This window comes from Miscanthus floridulus, unplaced genomic scaffold (genome assembly GCF_019320115.1).
Source record: "Miscanthus floridulus cultivar M001 unplaced genomic scaffold, ASM1932011v1 fs_579_1_2, whole genome shotgun sequence".
In the NCBI taxonomy this organism is placed as follows: Eukaryota; Viridiplantae; Streptophyta; class Magnoliopsida; order Poales; family Poaceae; genus Miscanthus; species Miscanthus floridulus.
This window is the reverse complement of record NW_027096965.1, coordinates 1-20,378: the sequence shown is the minus strand read 5'-3', so window position 1 is coordinate 20,378 and position 20,378 is coordinate 1. Positions and strand designations below refer to the sequence as shown.

The 20,378-nt window shown below is 48.7% G+C and overlaps 1 protein-coding gene and 1 pseudogene across 2 annotated transcripts; both read left to right on the top strand.

Annotated features, from left to right (window-relative positions):
- The first annotated feature begins 15,251 nt into the window (after positions 1-15,251).
- LOC136532321 (uncharacterized) lies at positions 15,252-17,761 on the top strand. 2 transcript variants are annotated; one of them, XM_066524928.1, is made up of 6 exons: positions 15,252-15,651; positions 15,850-16,011; positions 16,146-16,268; positions 16,374-16,562; positions 16,703-16,861; positions 16,973-17,761. In XM_066524928.1, exons 1-6 carry the CDS (start codon positions 15,364-15,366, stop codon positions 17,654-17,656), a joined length of 1,605 nt encoding a protein of 534 aa, XP_066381025.1. In that variant the 5' UTR covers positions 15,252-15,363; the 3' UTR covers positions 17,657-17,761. The 2 variants fall into 2 exon arrangements, with proteins under 2 accessions (XP_066381025.1, XP_066381024.1); XM_066524927.1 differs by having other exon boundaries at positions 16,371-16,562.
- An 853-nt stretch (positions 17,762-18,614) lies between these two features.
- On the top strand, positions 18,615-18,913 carry LOC136532320 (uncharacterized; annotated as a pseudogene).
- Positions 18,914-20,378: the final 1,465 nt, after the last annotated feature.

Genomic DNA, 20,378 nt, shown 5'->3' with positions numbered 1-20,378 from the left:
CAATCAAACACGGATATCTAAATGAACGTGTAACTTTTCACAATTTTATTCACATCTTGAAGGATGCGAAGCAGAGATGTTTAGAACTCGAGCCTAAGGCCATTGAGGAAAAAGGCAAACTTTTACTAGTATATATAATAGGACTTGAGTGGCACATATCACAATCTAGTTTAAAGTGTAGAGACGGCGGGATACGGAACTATAATTACTCTATCATATTAGTGGTATTTAGAGAGATCTATTGTTTGGCCTAAGAAATACTCAAACACAAAGGCTCCCCACTGCCACCAACAGATCTAAATCGGTGCCCTTCCCTGGCCACCACCACCAGTTGGCGTGCAGCCGTGATGGCCATTAGTGATGTCTAAAAGATGTCTTCGTAGTATCTACTGTGCCTCTTATCTTTTTCTTGATATACACCATTGGCAACAATTCTAGTTGAAGGCGATCTCGATCTTTTTTGGTTGGGTGTCGACGGTTAGGTTGGGCTGGTTGTGATCGGATGTACGGTATGACAACCCTACAAGCCGATTCTAGTGGCAGGCACATGCCTTTGGTGCTTCAATGATGATCCTAGTTGGTTATATGGATAGTGTTGGTGAGGAATCATACCCATTCTCATCAGCGGTGACACCCATGGGTATCACTTGCCTCACACTGTCGATGTTTTACCACCGATAGCCTGCCACGGGGGTACCCGGGGCAGTATGTTCGGGCTTCGGCGTATGCCGAACTCGATGGTTAACGCAAGACACAGTCAATTTATCCTGGTTCAGGCCCTCGATCGTAGATCGAGTAATAACCTTACGTCCAGTCGGCGTTAGCCTTTGCGTTGGATTGATTGTCAAGTGTTGTGTTGTACAATGGTCGTGTGTCCTGTCCCAGGAGTCCTGCCCTCCTTTATATAGTCAGGAGGCCAGAGTCCTAGTCCGTTTACAATAAGATTTCCTAGTAGGATTACTTAATAACTATACTACTAAGATTACATGGGGAGAGTCCTGGTTGGACTAGATATTCTCTCTCCCTTGCGGGGTATCCTGTGGGTCCCGCATCGACAAGCCCCCGAGCACTTCATGGTTGAGCTCCGAAAGTCTCGCTTTGCTTCTTCAAGTCTTGTTGAGTAGGAACAAAATGTCATCCGAGTACTTTCTGGAGTGAATCCTTGTAGCGCTTCTTGGGATCTTCGAGTGGTGAGTGCTTTTTGAAGAAAAAGTACATCCACCTGGTTGTAGCCCCCGAGCCTCTCGCTATTTGGAACAAGGAGCTGGAGGATCTTGTCTTGAAGTTGCTCTGATTGTTCGTTGAAGTTTTATGAAAAAAGAACTCGAATATGGCTTGTTCCGGGTTCTTTTTGTCATAGTGTCTTGAAGTGATCTGCGTTGAGGAAGTCTTTTGGTGACGTGCGCTTTTTCGAAGAAAAAGTGCACTCACTGAGTGTAGCCCCCGAGCCTCTTGCTATTTGGAACAAAAAGTTGGAGGGTCTTGATTCTTGTCTTCAAAAAATTCTATGGCTATGTATCCTGCTTTCTCCGAGTTCTTCTCTTTTAGAAAAGAAGTCGGATGAAGAGTCTTGATGTGTTGTCGTCGTTGTAGTCTTGAGCTTCTTGTATTCTTGGTCCTTTGTCTTTGGTTCCGAGCTTCCGGGGGGTAGTCGAAATGAAAGGCCAAGCTCCCTAGCTTAGTGTTGATTAAGCTATGATGTTGGTCGAGGCCCCGAGCGTATATCCGTGTTGTTTTGTTCGTGAAGAACTCGGATGCGAGGTCTTGGCGTATTCTTTGATAGTCTACTGTTGTCAGATGTAGTTGTATGGTGGTGGTTGAGTGTAAATGCCTTTTGTTCACGGGTTGTACTATGCTGGTATATTCTTCCGAATATGCCCGTCTTCGAGTACTGCCTCTTCTCGCTTGAGTCGTCCATTATTATGTCCTGTCTTTTCACTATGTCCTTTGTTAGGCTTATTTCATTGGTACTCCTAGTCCATGTGCGCCGATCCTTTGGTCTATAAATACTGTCTCGGAGTGCTTGTTTTCATTCATTGGATACTCTGTTGAAGCCTTGGTGGTCATGAACATGGTAGTTTGTGAAGTAGAGCAGCCTCCGGGCATATTTTGTAGTTTCTGTGTGTCTTGCCGTAGCTGGAGGAAGTCTTGTGATAGGGATTAGAGGTAGGCTAATCCCACGACAGCATTGTGCCAGGATGTACGTGGTGGTAGTTGGAGGAAGTCTTGTGATGTGGGCTTCATTCCTTCATCCGGCAGTTCTGGGTTGATCCTCGTCGCCTGTCTTGAGACCGTCCGGTGCAGATCAACACCATATCCAGCATCACATTGGTCTTGGGTAGACAGATGCCCGCCGGCCTTCTCTGCTCCATGTTGCCCTGCCGTGCTGCCGATTTCTGCCTTGGATGCACTGCGTTCGTCCTTTGAAGAAAACAGTGTAGCTGATGGTGGTCTGTCCTTCCGAGTAGCAATTTGGGACACGTAGTCGTTCCAGAGCCTAGTCGTGTCCGTGTTCCTCTTTGCTACTTTGCTTTTCGTGGTGCCGAGTTCGTTGGGTCTTGTATGATTTGTAATCTTCTATTTTTGAAGTCACTTTGTAATGTAACGAATCTTGTCTTCTGAGTTGTCTTTGACTTTTCTGTTGTGATCCCTGTCGTTCATGAGACTACCGAGTTCTTTCTTACATAACTGGGTTCTTTTATTCCTCGTGAGGTAGCCCTTTTTTTCTTCTTGGTTCAACGAGTTGTTCTTGTGGCTATCTGATAACCCTGTTGTGGTGCTGCGCGGATAAGTCTGAAATCTGCCCATTGGTTTGTACCGTTGTGTGGATTCGTGCCCTCCGTCGTTTTAGCTGCGTCGGTAAATGGACCATTGCGTTCCCACGCTGTGCTTTAACGGGCCTTATGGGCCGTTTGTATCACTGAGAAATCTATTTAAAGACCTTTTATCTTCCTTTCCCTTGTCACCCAGCTCTTGCCTTTAAACCCTAGTTCTCAGAAAACCGCCACCGTCATTGTCGTTATCGCCCGAGCACCATCATTCTAGCTTCATCCTCCTTAGCGCCTTTGTTGCTTCTGCCAGTTCATGGGAAAGAAGAAGACCGCAAGCAAATCTTAGGCGACCTTCATGGACGAGGAGTCATCGCTGTCTTTGATTGAAAACCAGGAGTTCGTGGCCATGAGGGCAGCTCAGAAGGTTTGGCCGGCTCCAACAACCAGCGAAGACCAGCTGCGCGAGCTCGTTAGTGATGGCTTGATCCAAAGCAAAGTCATCGCTGAATGGAGAGTTCCGGGCGAGCATCGGGTTCCGGCCCCGGGTCCTGGTGAGATTGTCCTTTTTGTTTCTTTTGTCCGCGCTGGTCTTTGTCTTCCTCTTTCCGTCTTCCTTCATCAGTTTCTTGGGTATTTCGGGGTTAGTTTGAACCATCTAACCCCCAATGCCGTTCTCCATCTTTCTGTTTTTGTTCACCTTTGCGAAGCCTTCCTTGGGATCCCTCCTTCTCTATCTCTTTTTCGTTTTTTCTTTTGCCTGAAACCTCAACCCCGCCGCGAGGAAACCAGTGCCCTCGGCGGTTGCGGGATTCAGTTTCGCCAGGGTCTCAAAATCAAGTTTTTTGATTATGACCTGGTCGATTCTGTCAAGGATTGGCGCGCCGAGTGGTTTTACGCTGCCAATTTGATCCCTTCTCTTGTTGTTCACTCCGGATCCGGTCCTGTGGCGAATGACCGGTGGGACAAGAAGCTTGAGTCTCCTGCTGAGATTCAAGCGATCCAGCCACTCCTTGATAGGATTAGCACGCTGAAACAGCAGGGATTGACCGGCTTTGGTATTGTCTCAAGTTTTCTTCGTCGCCGGGTTCAGCCCTTGAAAGAGCGAGAACATCTCGGCTTTGAGTATTCTGGGGCCGAGGATCCTTCACGCATGGTCCCAGCTCTTGAGCTGACCAGTGAGGAGGTACTCGAGCGTCTCCAGAAGATGCTAAAAGGAGTGAGCGTCATTCCTCCTGCCGTCCCTGAGTACTCGGCCAGCAACCCGCCCCCAGCTGTGAGTTGTCTATCCTTTTTTTTATTTGAGTTCTTTATGTACTCTTGCTGTGTCCGTTCTTGCTTAGCTTTTCCTTGTCTTGGTGTTTTGTCTTTTTTCGCAGGAGCTTGGGCGGAACTTTGTTGATCCGATCCCCCTTGATGTTCTCCCTGCTGTGGCGAAGACTGGGGATCGTCTAGCCGGTACTTCTGCAATTAGTAAGTCTCAAACTTTTACAGCCCTTCCTAGGGTTTCTTTCAGATTTGATGATGTATATGAAGAGTATGTTCCTCGTCTAGTCCCTCATGGTCCTCGCAGTGTCCCGAAGAGGGGGCGAATGGACGGGTCTTCATCTGGCTTGCCTGTCTCCAAGAAGCCTCGCAAACCAAGTACTCCCTCAGGTACTCCAGTTGTTGCTAGCATGCTCTTAGGTGAGCACATTTAGTACTCTTTGTTCTTTTATTTTCATGTTTCTCTCTTGAACCGAGTACTTTTCATCTCTTTTTCAGCAGGTGCTCTGGTTTCGCTGGCTGAGGAAGAAGAGGATGATGAAGTTCCCCTCATCATGCGGTGGTGAGTTGTTTTTCATATTCTTGTCGCATTGAATTTTTCCTCTTTGTTTTTAATTTTAGTCTTGAACTTTTTTGAAGTAATCGGAGGTCGGGTGTGAGTTCTTCCGAGGCTCTCGCGCCGACTTCTTCCGAAGCTCCGGGGTCGAGTTCTTTGGTTGCCTCTGCCCCGAGCTGTACTGCTCCTCCGGTGCGGAGTTCTTCCACGGCTCCAGCTCTGGCTTCTTCCGCGGCTCCGTTGTCGGCTGTCCCGCTCCCGTCGCTGGGTGGCGGGGACGTCTTCGCCGTCGTGGTTCCCCCTGCGAGGCCTTCTCTTGGCTTCGCAAAGAAAAAAGTAGTCGGGTGAGTAGATTCTTGCTTCATCTTTTTGGCTTTTATCTTCCTTCCTATGGTTCTTATTGGTGCTTTCTTTTATCACTTTTCAGTGTTTCGTCTTCTCTAATTTCTTCATCGACTTCTTCTCTACCTCCCGCCGTGCCAACGAATTCTGAGCCTCGAGACTCACAACATTCTGTTGATGAAGTCGCGGCGGGGGCTTCAGAGCTACCTGGCGGAGTCGCGGACTTGGTCGCTCCGGAGGTAACTGTGGCCGTCGCGCTGGGTTTTTCTGGGGGTTTGGCTCCGGCTTCCCTGGAGGTTGCTCTGGTCGCTCCTGCTTCGCCCCAGCCGGCTTCTCTTTCCCCTTCTTTTGCCTCCGGCGGCCCCTCCCTGTCTGATGACGTGGTGCAACAGTTCGATGCCACTCATCGGTTATCGGAGCTGACCGCAGCCTGGGGGAGCTTGTCGACCCTCGCGACTTCTTTTGGTGAAAAGCTCCAGGTAAGTTTTACTGCCACTTCTCTTTTGCATGCTTGTTTTTCTTCTATCCTTACGCCTTGTTTCTCTTTGCCTCTTTCTGCTTAGTCTTTTTCTCGTGATCATTCTGGCTTCTTTTTCTCATCTGAAAATGAGAGGAAGTTGTCTTCGGAGGTGGACGCTCTGAAAGCCGATCTTGACCTTCGCCGGGTTGAGTTGGAGACGGAGCGTCAATTGCACCAAAAGGAGGAGAAAGCCCTTCGCGCCCGGGTAGTGGAGACGGAGAAACAGAGAGATGCTGCGGTGGAGTCTGCGAAGAATGAATGCAAAGGTGCCGCGGGTTCTGCCTGTTTCTTCTTGTATTTTGACTTCTTTTTCCGCTGACTTGTTCTTTGGTGTTCTGTCTAGCTCTCCGAGTTGAGAAACAAAAGCTCTCGGAGAGTATTGATGAAATGAAGGCCCTTGTCCGTTCTAGTCATAATAGAGCTGAGGAGGTAAATACTCATGCTGAGGAAGAACTCGCCCTTGCTAGGCTGATTAGGCGTGGAGCTGACAGAGATCTTGTGCAGGCCCAAAAAACCATTGAAGGCTTGTCCGGGAAGCTAGCGACGGCTACCGAGAATTGGAATGCCTTGTGGAAATCTTTTCGCTCGGTGGCCGATGTCCTTCGGACTCCAGCGGATGACGGGCAATCTTGGGCGCAGTTCATTCCCTGGATTCCGACTCGTTTCCAAGAGTTCGCGAAGAGGTGTGCCCAAGTATGTACCAAGAATGTGCTAGCCCAGGTCCGGGTCCTTGCTCCAGAAGCGCCTCTCTCCAAAATAGCAGAAGAAGCTGAAAGCCAAGAATATCTTGACGCCGTTGAAAGGATGGAACCCGAGGTTGAAGATCTAGCCAGTAGGGTTGTAGATAGTCTAAATATTGCTATTTCCCTTTCTGATGACAACGCCTGACTTGGTTGAGCGTCCTCTTGTAATATTACACTTCTTTTTAAATGAAGATTCTTTATCTTTGTCGATGTATTCTTTGCATGGGTGCGGTTGAAGTTACTTGACTTGCTGAGTACCTTGTCTTGTTCCCGTCTCTGCTCCGTAAGACAACTCTGTGCGTTATTCTGACGAGGCCCCTCGATTTGTCGAGTACTTTTATTTTCTTCTTTCCTTTGTGATTCGTTGAGTGCTTTGTCCGTGCTATGACTTGTTAGATGTAGATCTTTGTGTTAACAACCTTTCGCCTGCGCTATGTAAAACGACTCGGTATAGAATGTTGCCTCGACAAACTTCGGTGTCCGAGTGCTTTCTTGAGTGGTGCTTGTGCTTTTGTGAGGAAAAAGTATTCCTATCTGGATGTAGCCCCCGAGCCTCTTGCTTTTCGGAACGAAGTGCTGGAGGATCTTTTGAAGTTAAATTTCGGTTGACTCAGCTAATTTGCTTTTTGTTAGCTTTTAGCTACCCTCATTGGCGAGTTCAAGCGTTTTTTCAGCTATTTTGCTCTTGGCCGGGATGCTCAGGCATGTTTTCAGCCATTTTGCTTTTTGTTTCGGGTGTTAGCTTTTTAGCTACCCTCATCGGCGGGCTCAAGCGTTTTTTTAGCTATTTTGCTCTCGGCCGGAATGCTCAGGCATGTTTTCAGCCATTTTGCTTTTTGTTTCGGGTGTTAGCTTTTAGCTACCCTCATCGGCGGGCTCAAGCATCTTTTCAGCTATTTTGCTCTCGGCCGGAATGCTCAGGCATGTTTTCAGCCATTTTGCTTTTTGTTTCGGGTGTTAGCTTTTAGCTACCCTCATCGGCGGGCTCAAGCGTCTTTTCAGCTATTTTGCTCTCGGCCGGAATGCTCAGGCATGTTTTCAGCCATTTTGCTTTTTGTTTTGGGTGTTAGCTTTTAGCTACCCTCATCGGTGGGCTCAAGCATCTTTTCAGCTATTTTGCTCTCGGCCGGAATGCTCAGGCATGTTTTCAGCCATTTTGCTTTTTGTTTCGGGTGTTAGCTTTTTAGCTACCCTCATCGGTGGGCTCAAGCGTTTTTTCAGCTATTTTGCTCTCGGCCGGAATGCTCAGGCATGTTTTTAGCCATTTTGCTTTTTGTTTCGGGTGTTAGCTTTTAGCTACCCTCATCGGCGGGCTCAAGCATCTTTTCAGCTATTTTGCTCTCGGCCAGAATGCTCAGGCATGTTTTCAGCCATTTTGCTTTTTCGTGAAAACAACTCATTGGAGTTCATGACAAGACATGCTGTGGATGAATATCATCTTTATTGATCATGAGTATAAACTAATACATATGTTGTTGAAGAGTATTGTCTTTCGTTGATTGTAGGTCCCTTGTGGTTTGCATATCTGTTTCTTCTTGAGTTGTTTTTACGCGTAGAATCTTCTTAGCTGGCTGATGTGCCATGTATTGCTGACTTCTTTTTCATCTTCGGTCATCAACTTGTATGTGCCTGGTCCGGTGACTTTTGTGACAATGAATGGGCCTTCCCATGGACTGAGTAGCTTATGTCGTCCATCAGTCTTTTGTATCCTTCTTAGTACTAAGTCTCCAACTTGTAGTGATCGCGGTTGGGTACTCTTGTTGTAGTGCCGTCTTAAACCTTGTAGGTATCTGGCTGATTGGAGGGTAGCGTTTATTCTGACTTCTTCTGAACTGTCGAGTTCTAATCTTCTTGTGTGTTCTGCTTCTCCTTCATCATATTGTTCTATTTTTGGGGAAGTCCAGATCAAGTCGGCGGGTAGTACGGCCTCTGACCCGTAAACTAGGAAGAAGGGTGAGTGGCCTGTTGCTCTGCTTATTTGAGTTCGTAGCCCCCATACTACTTTCGGTAATTCTTCAATCCATTTGGACCCATAGTCCACTAGTTCTTCGTATAACCTTGGTTTTAATCCGGCTAGTATGAGTCCGTTAGCCCTTTCTACTTGTTCGTTGGCTTCTGGATGTGCAACGGACGCATAGTCTATACTAAAACCACAGTCTTGTGCCCAGCTCTTGAATTCCGTAGCCGTGAAGGGGGAGCCTAGATCTGTGATGATTCGATTGGGCATGCCGAAGCGGTGCATAATGTCTTGGATGAACTCAACTGCTTTGGTTGCGCTGTACTTCGCGAGTGGTTTGTATTCAATCCACTTGGTGAATTTGTCGATTGCTACGAAGATGTACTCGAAACCGCCTTTTGCTTTTTTCAAGGGTCCTACTTGATCTAGCCCCCAGCAGGAAAAAGGCCAAGCGGGTGGGATGCAGATAAGATTGTGAGTTGGTATATGGGCTTGTCTTGCAAACATTTGGCAACCTTTGCATTTTCTGACAAGCTCTTCAGCGTCTTTCAAAGCGGTTGGCCAGTAGAATCCGGTGCGAAATGCTTTGCCAACCAGTGTCCTTGAGGCGGCATGATTTCCACAGCAACCTGAGTGTATTTCATTTAGGATTTCTTTACCTTCTTCAAATGAGACACATTTTAGTAATACTCCTGATGATGCTGCTCTTCTGTAGAGTTTATTCCCTACTAAAACGTAGTTTTTGCTTCTGCGAACAACTTGTGTGGCCTCTGCTTTATCTGCTGGCAGTTTATTTTCTTTGATATATTCAATGAAATCTTGGGTCCATGAAGTGTTGATTGTCAAGATCTGAACGCTTTTAGCCTGAATTTCATGTGTTGTTTCATCGGGTTGTTTGATAGAGGGAACTGATAGCTCTTCTATGAATACGCCGGGTGGAACCTTTGCTCTGTCTGATCCGAGCTTGGCAAGGACATCTGCTGCAATGTTAGAATCGCGTAGGACGTGTAAAATTTCTAATCCTTGGAAGTGTTTTTCAAGTTTCCGTATTTCAGCACAATAAGCACCCATGTTTTCTTTGGTGCAGTCCCAATCTTTGTTGACTTGGTTGATGACCACTGCTGAATCGCCGTATACGAGTAATCTTTTTATTCCGAGGGTAATCGCGACTCGTAGCCCGTGGATGAGGGCTTTGTATTCTACTTCGTTATTTGTAGCTTGCCATAATATCTGAAGGACGTACTTGAGTTGTTTTCCTTCTGGAGAAATGAGGAGAATGCCTGCACCGACCCCGCCTAGTTTGAGTGATCCATCAAAGTACATTTTCCAGTGGTCGAGGATTGTATCTGATAAGGGCTGTTGAATCTCTGTCCATTCGGCCACGAAATCGGCGAGGGCTTGAGATTTGATTGCTTTCCATGGGGTGAAATTGATATCAAGAGCTCCAATTTCAACTGCCAATTTGGATATGCGCCCTGTGGCGTCTTTATTGTGTAGGATGTCTCCGAGTGGAAAATCTGTCACTACGGTAATCTTGTGGCTTTCGAAATAGTGGCGAAGCTTCCGTGAGGTAATGAGTAGAGCGTAGAGTAGTTTTTATACGTGTGGGTACCAGATTTTGGATTCTGACAGTACTTCGCTGATGTAGTATACTGGACGTTGCACTTTATACACGCGCCCTTGTTCTTCTCTTTCTATGACTATTGCTGTACTGATTACGGTGAGAGTTGCCGCGATATATAGCATCATATCTTCATCTTTCTTTGGAGGTGTCAGGATGGGCGATGAAGTGAGGTATTCTTTAAGTTTTTTGAAAGCTTCGTCGGCTTCTATTGTCCACTCGAACTTGTCTGTCTTCTTTAGTAGTTTAAAGAAAGGTAACCCCTTTTCGCCGAGTCTTGATATGAAACGGTTGAGGGCCGCCATGCATCCTGTTAGTTTCTGCACATCTTTGACACTCCTAGGTGGGCCCATTTCTGTTATAGCTCGAATTTGCTTGGTGCTGGCTTCGATCCCGCGCTGACTAACCAAAAATCCGAGTAGTTATCCTGAGGGAACTCCAAATACACATTTATTTGGGTTCAATTTCCATCTCCATTTCTTCAAGTTTTCGAAGGTTTGCTTTAAATCTTCAATTAGAGTGTCTGGGTTCTTTGTTTTCACCACCACATCGTCCACGTATGCTTCCACATTTTCACCTATTTGATTCCCAAGGCAAGTCTGGATAGCTCTTTGGTACGTGGTGCCGGCGTTCTTTAGTCCAAACGACATGGTCTTGTAGCAGTAGGTGCCAAACGGGGTGATGAAAGATGTCTTGCTCTGGTCTTCTTCTTTTAGTGCGATCTGGTGATACCCTGAATAGCAATCGAGAAAAGATAATAACGCAGATCCTGCTGTTGAGTCAACTATCTGGTCAATGCGTGGTAGCCCGAACGGATCTTTTGGGCAATGTTTGTTGAGATCTGTGTAATCGACGCACATACGCCACTCGTCCGTGTTTTTCTTCTGTACAAGGACCGGGTTGGCTAGCCAATCTGGATGAAGGATTTCCTTGATGAATCCGGCTGCCATCAGTTTTGTTATTTCCTTTTTAATTGCTGCCTTCTTGTCGGGTGAGAATCGTCGTAACCGTTGTTTTACTGGTTTGGAGCCTTCGTTAACATCAATTCTGTGCTCAGCCAACTCCCTTGGGACTCCTGGCATGTCGGCTGGCTTCCAGGCGAAGATATCTTTGTTGTCCCGAAGAAAGTTGGTGAGCGCGAGTTCCTATTTTGCCGAGAGGTGAGCACTGATAGTTGCTGTCTTGGAGGTGTCGCCTGTGCCTAAGTCGATTTGCTTGACGTCGGCTTCTTTTGGTGGTGCGATGATACTGGGTTTTTTAGCCAGTATTTCTAATTCTTCTTGGCTTGTTTCTGCAGCGATTGCGGCTATTTCTTTTCTTCCATTGTCAGCTTGTGCTTTAGCTGCAATTTGGATCGCCTGAACGTCGCAGTCAAAAGCGCGCTTTAAATCGCTTCGAAGAGAAAGGATACCGTGGGGTCCTGGCATCTTAAGCAGTAAGTACGGATAATGTGGTATTGCCATGAATTTGGCCAGTGCTGGACGTCCTAGGATTGCATGATATGATGAATCGAAGTCGGCGACTTCGATATTGATAAACTCTGTTCGGTAGTTTGAAGGAGTTCCAAAGGTAACAGGTAAAGTAATTTGTCCGAGTGGCATGGCTGCTTTGCCGGGTACTATTCCATAAAAAGGTGTGCTTGTTGGTGTAATCATCCCGACGAGTTGTAGTCCCATTTTCCTTAGAGTTTCTGAAAAGATGATGTTAAGCCCAGCTCCTCCATCGATTAGTACTTTGGTGACGGTCATACCAGCTATAGTCGGATCCAGAACCAATGGATAATGGCCCGTGTTTTCCACGCTAGTCCATTGGTCTTCTCTGGTGAATTGGATAGGATACTGTGACCAATTGAGGTATCTTGGTGTAGCCGGTTCTGCGATCATAATGGTCCGCAGTGCTAGTTTTTCTTGATGTTTGCTTCTGCAATCCGGAGCCCCTGAGAAAATCACTGCTACCGTTCCCCTAGGTTTTTAGAATCCTTTGTCCTCGTGGTTGTCTTCTTCTCTTTTCTGATTGTCCTCTTTAGTGTCTTCCTTACTATCTTTTCTTGTGTATCGATCTTTGAAAGTATAGCAATTTCCGATGGTGTGCCTCCCACTAGGGTGTAATGGGCAACGTATGTTTTCAATGTCATCATATCTTCTGGGTTTGGTAAACTTCTTTAATTTGTCGGCCATTGCCACAGTATTGTCTGGTCTACGTTTTCTTTCTTGATGTCTGCTGTTTCGATGATTTTGCTTGTCCGAGTTGTCCTGGTTGTTTCTGTCCGGGAACCTTTCTTGTGTTTTTTCTTCTGCAGTAATCATCTTTTCTACTGTTCGTCTGAATTCTTCATTGTTTCTCGGATTTTCTTTGCAGAAGTCTTGAAATTGCCACCTAGCCATGATTCCGTGAGAGAAAGCTTCAATTACTTCTTGTTCGGTTATGTCATGCACTTGAGCTCGTAGTTCGCCGAATCGTCGATAGTAATTTCTGAGACTTTCACCTCCCTTTTGCTTGAGTCCTTTTAATTATGCATGGGTGATTGGATGTGTAATGATTCCTGCAAAATTCTCACAAAAAGCTCTTTGCAAATCCTCCCAATTTCTGATAGATCCTGGGTTTAGTTTGTCGAACCATTGGAGAGGCATGGCTTCCAGTGCCATGGGAAAGAACAGGGTTTTGATATCGTCGTCTCCTCCGGCTAGTTCAATTGATTGTGAATATATTCTGAGCCATTGCCTTGGTTCAGTTTTGCCATCATACTTGGAGTGGTTAGATGGTTTGAATTTGTGAGGTAATCATACCAATGCAAGCCTGTTCGCGAAACAGGGGAATCTGTCGTGCGTCTTGGTTTCTTTGAATTCGGATTCGGCACCTTCTTCTGGCCAACTGTCGTTCTGACGGGAATAATCTTGCGAGATTGTCTGGGTAGGTACCCTACTCCTAGTCTTCTTTGGTTGTTCAAATCGGTGGCCTTGATTATGTTCCTTCCTACTTCCTTCGTCATGGCTTCCACCCGGCCCAAGTCTTTCGAAAGCGGATTTCCTTTGATTTTGATCTTCTTGCCTGTGGGTTGTTGATCTGGCGGGTAGTCTTGATCGAGCTCTCTCTTCATGCGTTTTCGGGATCGTCGGTCGGAGCAAGTCCTAGAGCTGTTCATACTTCTCACTGGGATGTGAAGTTTTTCCGAGTTCTTCTAATGCTTCTCGAATCTTATCATAAGGTGTATTCGCCGTGCGTCTCCCCTCGACTTCTCGTTGCGATTTTCTTTTGTCATACTCTGCCAATTCTGACTCATATCTGATCCAAGCTTCCCTACGCTGCCTAGCACGGTGTTGACGTCCTTGCTTCAACTTGTTTTTTCTTTCTCTAGCTTGTTTCTGACTATCTGTTTCTCCGTCGTAGCCTTGGGCAAAAGGTGATATGTTGGATTCTGATTCATCTGATGATCTGACATCGGGTACTTCTGGGGGATTTAATGGTGACCGCGGTCGTCGAACCATGAGCACTTCTCGCGCATGAGTCGTTCTGTTATTGGCGTTAGTTTTCATGCTGTCGGAGTTGCTAATAACTTTAGTGGATGCCTCGGTGTCGTAGATCGAGTCTCCTTCTTGGTAGGGTAGAATTGCTGTCGTCGTCGTGCCGACTAGTTGGGTACCGCTGTCCTCAGGAACAGAACCTGGCCAGTGGATGATGCAGTCTTGGGATGTTATTGTTAGCACGAGACCCTCCTGAGCTCCTGTCAGTGGTATCCCGCATCTTGGATTGAAAGATCTTTCGAACTGTCCCTGATAGGATTTTGCCATGTTGTCGAGCCCAAATGGAAAAGAACTCGACTTCTTGGAAGAACTCTGAGGGTAATCCGAGTTGTTTTGGGTTGTGCTCTAGAATCTTGCCAAAAAAGAACTCGGTTTTTTGAAAGCACTCGGATAAAACTTCGCCTTGATGTTTGAATTCGAATCGGATATGAGTGGCCGTGAGATCTGATTTGAATCGGATACTGTGAGCTGTGCGAATCTTCTGGTGAGCTGATCCGTTGTAGTTGGTGAAATATGAAATTCTTTATGATGATCTGGATCTTTGAGGAGATGGCCCTGAAGCTTGCCGTTGTTGTTCGCCTCGCAGATCCACGAGCCGAAGATGAAAGTTGATCCCGTCGGGAAGATTATGTTGTCGAGGTCCATCGAGTTCTCGGATGCAAAGTCGCTGAAATCCCCTACCTGGCGCGCCAGCTGTCGATGTTTTACCACCGATAGCCTGCCACGGGGGTACCCGGGGCAGTATGTTCGGGCTTCGGCGTATGCCGAACTCGATGGTTAATGCAAGACACAGTCGATTTATCCTGGTTCAGGCCCTCGATCGTAGATCAAGTAATAACCTTACGTCCAGTCGGCGTTAGCCTTTGCATTGGATTGATTGTCAAGTGTTGTGTTGTACAATGGTCGTGTGTCCTGTCCCAGGAGTCCTGCCCTCCTTTATATAGTCAGGAGGCCAGAGTCCTAGTCCGTTTACAATGAGATTTCCTAGTAGGATTACTTAATAGCTATACTACTAAGATTACATGGGGAGAGTCCTGGTTGAACTAGATATTCTCTCTCCCTTGCGGGGTATCCTGTGGGTCCCGCATCGACACACACTTAAGGCATCCTCGAGGCCTCTACTCACTTTCTTGTTGTGTGGATCCATTTGGACAAAAAAAATTAATACCGCTTTATTCGGTCGTGTAGTGATGATGTCTTCGGATGTCATTCTCTCCTCGGAGAGCTTGCACTATGAGCTTGGGTCATGAGGTGATGGAGATGTAATGTTCGTCATTGTTCAATGGTGTTTATCTTCCACCATGGGAAACAAACTTTCTATTGCTCGATTCCATTATCTAGTGTCTCCAATAATGCTTAGTGTTTCTGTTGGATTTATAATGCCCTCTTTTTGTGGAGGAGTGTGGTGTTGGTTTCTCGGGCTGGTCATAGCTTAGTCTTAGGATGTGTTGTTCATCTGGCTCAGCTTAGGTTCTGCTTTTCATCTGTATTTGTGGTGATATTGACTTTTTTGGAGAGGATGTTGTAAAAAAAAGACGTAAAAGTTTAACTATATGATGGCATGTTGGAGGTTGTTGTTGTTGTTGTTGTTGTTACTATGTACCTTACGTAGTAGATGTATTAGTTATATACTCTTAGGTCATATATGCCTATCTTTGGTGAATTTTTTCTTATATCATCGACGGGATGACTGAACCTTGAATATTTTTTTAACATTATCTAAATTTTTTTTGCCATTTAGCGTTAAAAAAAATTGCCATCCGTGCAAGTGTCAGAGTAACAACGCTGACTTGGTCATTCCATTCCATGTTTGTATGCAACCATGCATAGCTCCTTGCCGGTCACCATGCCACGCTACAGAAACTCGCGCGCCTGAAAACGCGGGCAGAGTTCGTTACCAAATAACGACCACGACACACCCACGGCTCCCGGCCCGCGGAACGGGAGCCCCGGAAAGAGCTCGTCGTCGCCTAGGAGCTCGCCCCACCCAAGAAACGGTGCGCAGAGCGGCAGGGTCCCGCTCCTCCCCCGTCCGCGTGCGACCACCGCGCGCGACGCCTTGGTGATCGATGGCGTACCGTCGGAAACAGGGCATCCAGCGGTCGGCCACCTTCGTGGAGGACCACCGCCAGACGTCGTCGGGCGGCTCCGCGTCGCCGGCCATCGCGTCCCCGCGCGCCACGCGGTTCGCGGACGACAGCCGCCGCCCCGACCGCTCCTCTCGCCTGGCCGCGCAGGCCATGGTGGCCTCGTCCGCCGCGCGCGCGGACCTCACGCTGCCTTCCTTCGGCGAGCGCTTCCCCGCCGCGGCGGCGGCGGCGTCCCAATGCGACGCCGAGCCGAGTAGCCCGGTGCAGGTGCGCTCCGTTCTCCCACTCCTCCTTGCACTTGTCTCCTAGGATCACCTGTGCCTCTGAACTCTGATAGAGAATTGCCGACACCGTTGCTCCAATCACACCGAAAAACATATGCCATTTTGCAATTCCATGTAATTGTTCTTGTGCAAACAAGATCACACCCTGTCCCTGAACGATCTGCTTGTTCAACAATTGTAGGACCCTGTCACCCAGCTCTACACATCGACAACGAGCCTAAACGACGAGGGGCCGAAGTACGACATCGAGCTATCCAACACCAAGCATGGGTTCTGGGCGCTCGTGGCTCAGAAAGCTAAAGTCATGCTCGACGAAAATGGCACACCACGCGCTCAGACTCAGGTAAGAACTCTGTCTGAAACCAAAAGGGGACGGACGAAAGAGTCATCAGGCGCGTTCACATGATCCTTTTGCCAGTTCATTACATGCTGCGTGTTCGTTCACTTCAGTTTTAACTTTCCCATGGAAATTTCCAGACCTCTGAATCTCGCTGGTCCTACGATCGGGTCCGAAGCTCGGAGAGCCAGAGCCCCACGTCACGGAGAGGATCGTTGGAAGGGAAGCTAGACATCGGAGGGAAGATCAAGGACGTTCTTGAAGTGAGTTCACTGATAAATAAATTCCACAGTTTCAGGCTTTCAGCGCGCACATTTCATTTGTTAACATTCTTGCCTGATGGATGAGATATCGTTTGCTTGCAGCAGGAGGGCCTGGCGGTGGCCGACAGCACCGGCACCGGCACCCACGGTGGTGTCGTCGCTGCCCGGAAGCTGCAGATCAGGAGGAAGGCGTGCAGCATGGACTTCCGGGCCGCGAACCTGACCCCGGGCAGCCCCGACATGTCGCCGATGCTGGCCGACACGGAGTCGCCTCAAATCAAGGCCTCTCGCGACGTAAGGTGCCCTCCCGTTTTGCACGTTAGCCATTAGGAGGATGCTGCTGCGGCCGCTAGTTAGAAGAGCGCAATACTTTCTGCTGCCTGCGAATACGAAAGAAGATCCCACATTGGCATGTGCATGTGCCCCTCCCTCAGGTAGCGAACGCCATGGCCACCAAGGTGAAGCTGCTGCAGCGGGAACTCAAGACGTTGAAGGCCGACCTGGCCTTCTCCAAGGAGCGGTGCGCGCAGCTGGAGGAGGAGAATCGGCTGCTCCGGGACGGCAACCACGACGCCGACGCCGACGAGGACCTGGTACGTGCCCGATCGACCGGCCTCTGCAACCAGTCGGCAAATGCCAAATGGTGAGGTGGAAGTGAAATACTCACATGTCATTCCTGCCGTCGCTCGTCGTTTTACTGTCAGATACGGCAGCAGCTGGAGACGCTGCTCGCGGAGAAGGCGCGGCTGGCGCACGAGAACACGGTGTACGCCCGCGAGAACCGGTTCCTGCGTGAGATCGTCGAGTACCACCAGCTCAACATGCAGGACGTCGTCAACCTTGACGACGACGAGGACATCGAGGAAGAAGATGATTACGACGTCGACGCCGACGATGACGAGGATGCGGAGCTGGAGGCTGAGCAGTGCCAAGATCGCCGCAAGTCCCTGCCGTCCCAACTTGTGCTGGAGGAAGAGGAGCACCAGGCGGCCGATCCGGGCACCGAACCGCAGTCGCCCTCTCGGCACACAGAGTCGCCGCGAATGCTGAGCACCAACAGCTGCGGCGGCGGCACCCCTGGCCACGAATCGCCGCGGATGCTGAACACGGGCGGCGGCGGCACCCCTGACCACGACTCGCCGCGGATTCTGAACACGAACAGCGGCGGCGGCACCCCTGACCACGAATCTCCGCGGATGCTGAACACGGACAGCGGCAGCACCCCTGGCCACGAATCGCCGCGGATGCTGAACACAAACAGCGGCGTCGGAATTGCTGCTAGCGAATCCCCTAGGATGCTGAGCACAAACAGCGGCGGCAACACGAACGAGTCGCCACGTAGCTTCAATGATGATGGTTCTTCGCCAGAAACGGCGAGGGACGGGTGACGGTTCTTCGTCTCTGATTTGTCATTGGGTTTTTATTGAATGTAAATTCTAATTCACCTGATCAAGGTGAAAATAAAGAAACCATTGTTGATCAAATATTCTTCTTTCAGATGTTGCGATTCCAGTCCCATTCTGATTTTCTCGCTTATATCTGGTGACCAAATATTCTTCTTTCAGATGAGTGATTGCTGCCATTCAGTCCCAAGTTCTCTCGCTTATTTACTTCACACACACACACACACACACACACAAAAAAAAAAAAAAAAAAACTTTCCCGCTTATTGTGCTCTTCAGCACATCTGATGATTCACTGGCATTTCCTAGAGAGTGAAATCCACCGAGGGTCCTTACACTTGTCATGCGTTCTCTAAAGCCAGATTTTCGGATCCCTATCCTTGCTAAATGTATCAGCAAAGATCCAAACCAGTTTTGAAAGGCTGTTTTCGCACACGTGGCAGCCACGTGTCTAGGGCGCAAGGCCTGCGCTCCCGCGGCAGCGTGGCGCGGTGACAAGCAGTGGCAGGCGCTGAGCATGGCCGGGCTGACCTTCGTGGCGGCGGCGAGGATAGGCTATGTCCTGCGTGACGGACCCGGCCGTGATGATCGCCGGCAACTTCGCGCCTCTGCGCTATGCCCTGGGTCTCGAACCTGGCCGTGCAGATCGCAGGCAACTTCTCGCCGGTGGGCGAGCAACCGCCCATGCGGTCGTGCCTTGTGTCCGGCTGCATCCCGTCCTTCATCGCCGGCGTATACGCGGCTACGCGCAATAGAATGGGTATACGGGCCACCACCTGTTGGACGGCGAGTGAATAGTTCGGTTCTTGCATGCATGGACAAAGAAGCTAGTGAGTAGTTGGGTGCTTGCATGCATGGAAGAGCCAAGTCAAGGATTAGTGGATCGACTAGCGAGTCGTGATCACCACTTAGCACTAGCAGCAGCAGCCAGCAGATCGTCGGCATGGCCAGGTCGTCGTCGTCGGCTCTGGTCGTCCTCGGGGTTCTGGCCGCAGCATTGGCGTGCTCCGCGACGCGCGCCCGTCCCCGCGCAGCAGGCGGCGGCGGCGGCAGCGGCAGCAGAGGACGTGAAGTGGCCGGACACGCTACAGGAGGGGACATCTCGGCGGGCTGGACCACAGTATCTCCGCCGCAGTCCACGGGGCAGTTCATGCCCGGCGCCGACGAGGCGCCGACACCTGGGCGCCCAACCCCGGCTTCGAGGTCCCCAACCCCTTCCTCCCCGGCGCGGCCACTCCCTGAACACGTACCTGCGCCGGCGAAGGTGGCTCTAGCATCGGGATGGAGCACACCAAGTTCAGATGAATGGGCTGGAGCACGAGGCCGGCGGCTGGCAAGCACGGGCCCAGCGCCCACCACCTGCTAGGGTCCGGCGCCTGGGGCACAGCGCAGGGGCGCTCGAGGCGGCTAGTGATGACGCCCGATTCCAAAGCGTCTAGAGCCGCCGCTGCCATAGCCACAACCGCGCCGCATGAAGGTCGGGCCTTGCTCGGCGCCTGCCACTGCTCGTCGTCACATCGCGCCGCTGCTGGAGCGAGGGCCTTGCGCCCTAGACACGGTGGCCGCCACGTGTGCGAAAACAGCCTTCCAAAAACGGTTTGGACCTTTGCTGGTACATTTAGCAAGTTTAGGGGGAAATCTGGTTTTAGAAGTACATGGACCTATTTAAGAACATGTGACAAGTTTAAGGACCCTCCGTGAATTTCACTCTTTCCTAGATAACAAATACCATCGGCAACTTGTTTAATTAGAATGAATATTCTTATATCATTCAGATCTACCCCGTTTGGATCTACCAAGGACAGATACTTACCAAAAGTCAAAACAACTGCAAAATGTATTTTTCTTGTTCATGGATCTGCTCCAAAGGCAGAAAGAAATGTGGTACACAAAAGGATTTGGCTTTGTTCAATTAAGCACATGTCAGATACAGATTATTCTCCAAACTGTTGAAATAAAAGCAAAACAATTAAGCCTTGGTTCCCATTGTACAGGAAACTAAAGAGCAGTACTTTTGTGCTTTTGAAAGAGGTTCGTCAACATCCAGAAAAGTTTGTGGTTGATCAATACCCTGCAGAAATGTGCATAACAATTTCATTCAGTGATCATGTATTACATTTTTTTTGAAGCCGTGTATTACATTATTGACAATGCCAACAAACAATTAAAGTGAGCGCCATCCCAAAAATGGCTACAAAGGAAAATAAGTTAAAGGCGGTCCACAGGACATCACAAGATCTTACCGGCAGAAGACAATACAATAAAACATAAATCAAGTGCATGATCATCCATGTTTTGAATAAATGCTGTATCTAGTAATAGTTAAGCTTTACTTTTGTGTTTTCCCCTTATCTAACAATAAAGGTTTATAAGAATATAAAAGGGGAAAAGGGAGCTTGTAGAAAAAGAAGAGGAAAAGGATGGATAAAATGTCACACAAACTATTGATTCAGTTTTTTTTGTCTTGTCTATTTAATAGAGCCTAGAGCCCTAGACCTACACATAGGGTGCGTTTGGTTTCCTGGCCTATCCTATCCCTTATCCAGGCTTCATCAATGCAGTTGCGACCTGTTTGGCCTAAAGCCTAGCCAGGTAAGCCAATGACTTGGTCAGGCTTGGCTAAGCAACTCCTCACCGCCCCACATCTCACTTGTGCTCCCACCTCTCGCCGACATAGTCCGCGGCGACCGTTGTGCAGGGGACGGTC

Coding starts and splice junctions, on each gene's coding strand:
- LOC136532321 (XM_066524927.1), top strand. CDS start 15,364: ATGGCGTACCGTCGGAAACAGGGCATCCAGCGGTCGGCCACCTTCGTG. Junction 16,012..16,145: donor CACCACGCGCTCAGACTCAG/GTAAGAACTCTG, acceptor GGAAATTTCCAG/ACCTCTGAATCTCGCTGGTC. Junction 16,269..16,370: donor AGATCAAGGACGTTCTTGAA/GTGAGTTCACTG, acceptor GTTTGCTTGCAG/CAGGAGGGCCTGGCGGTGGC.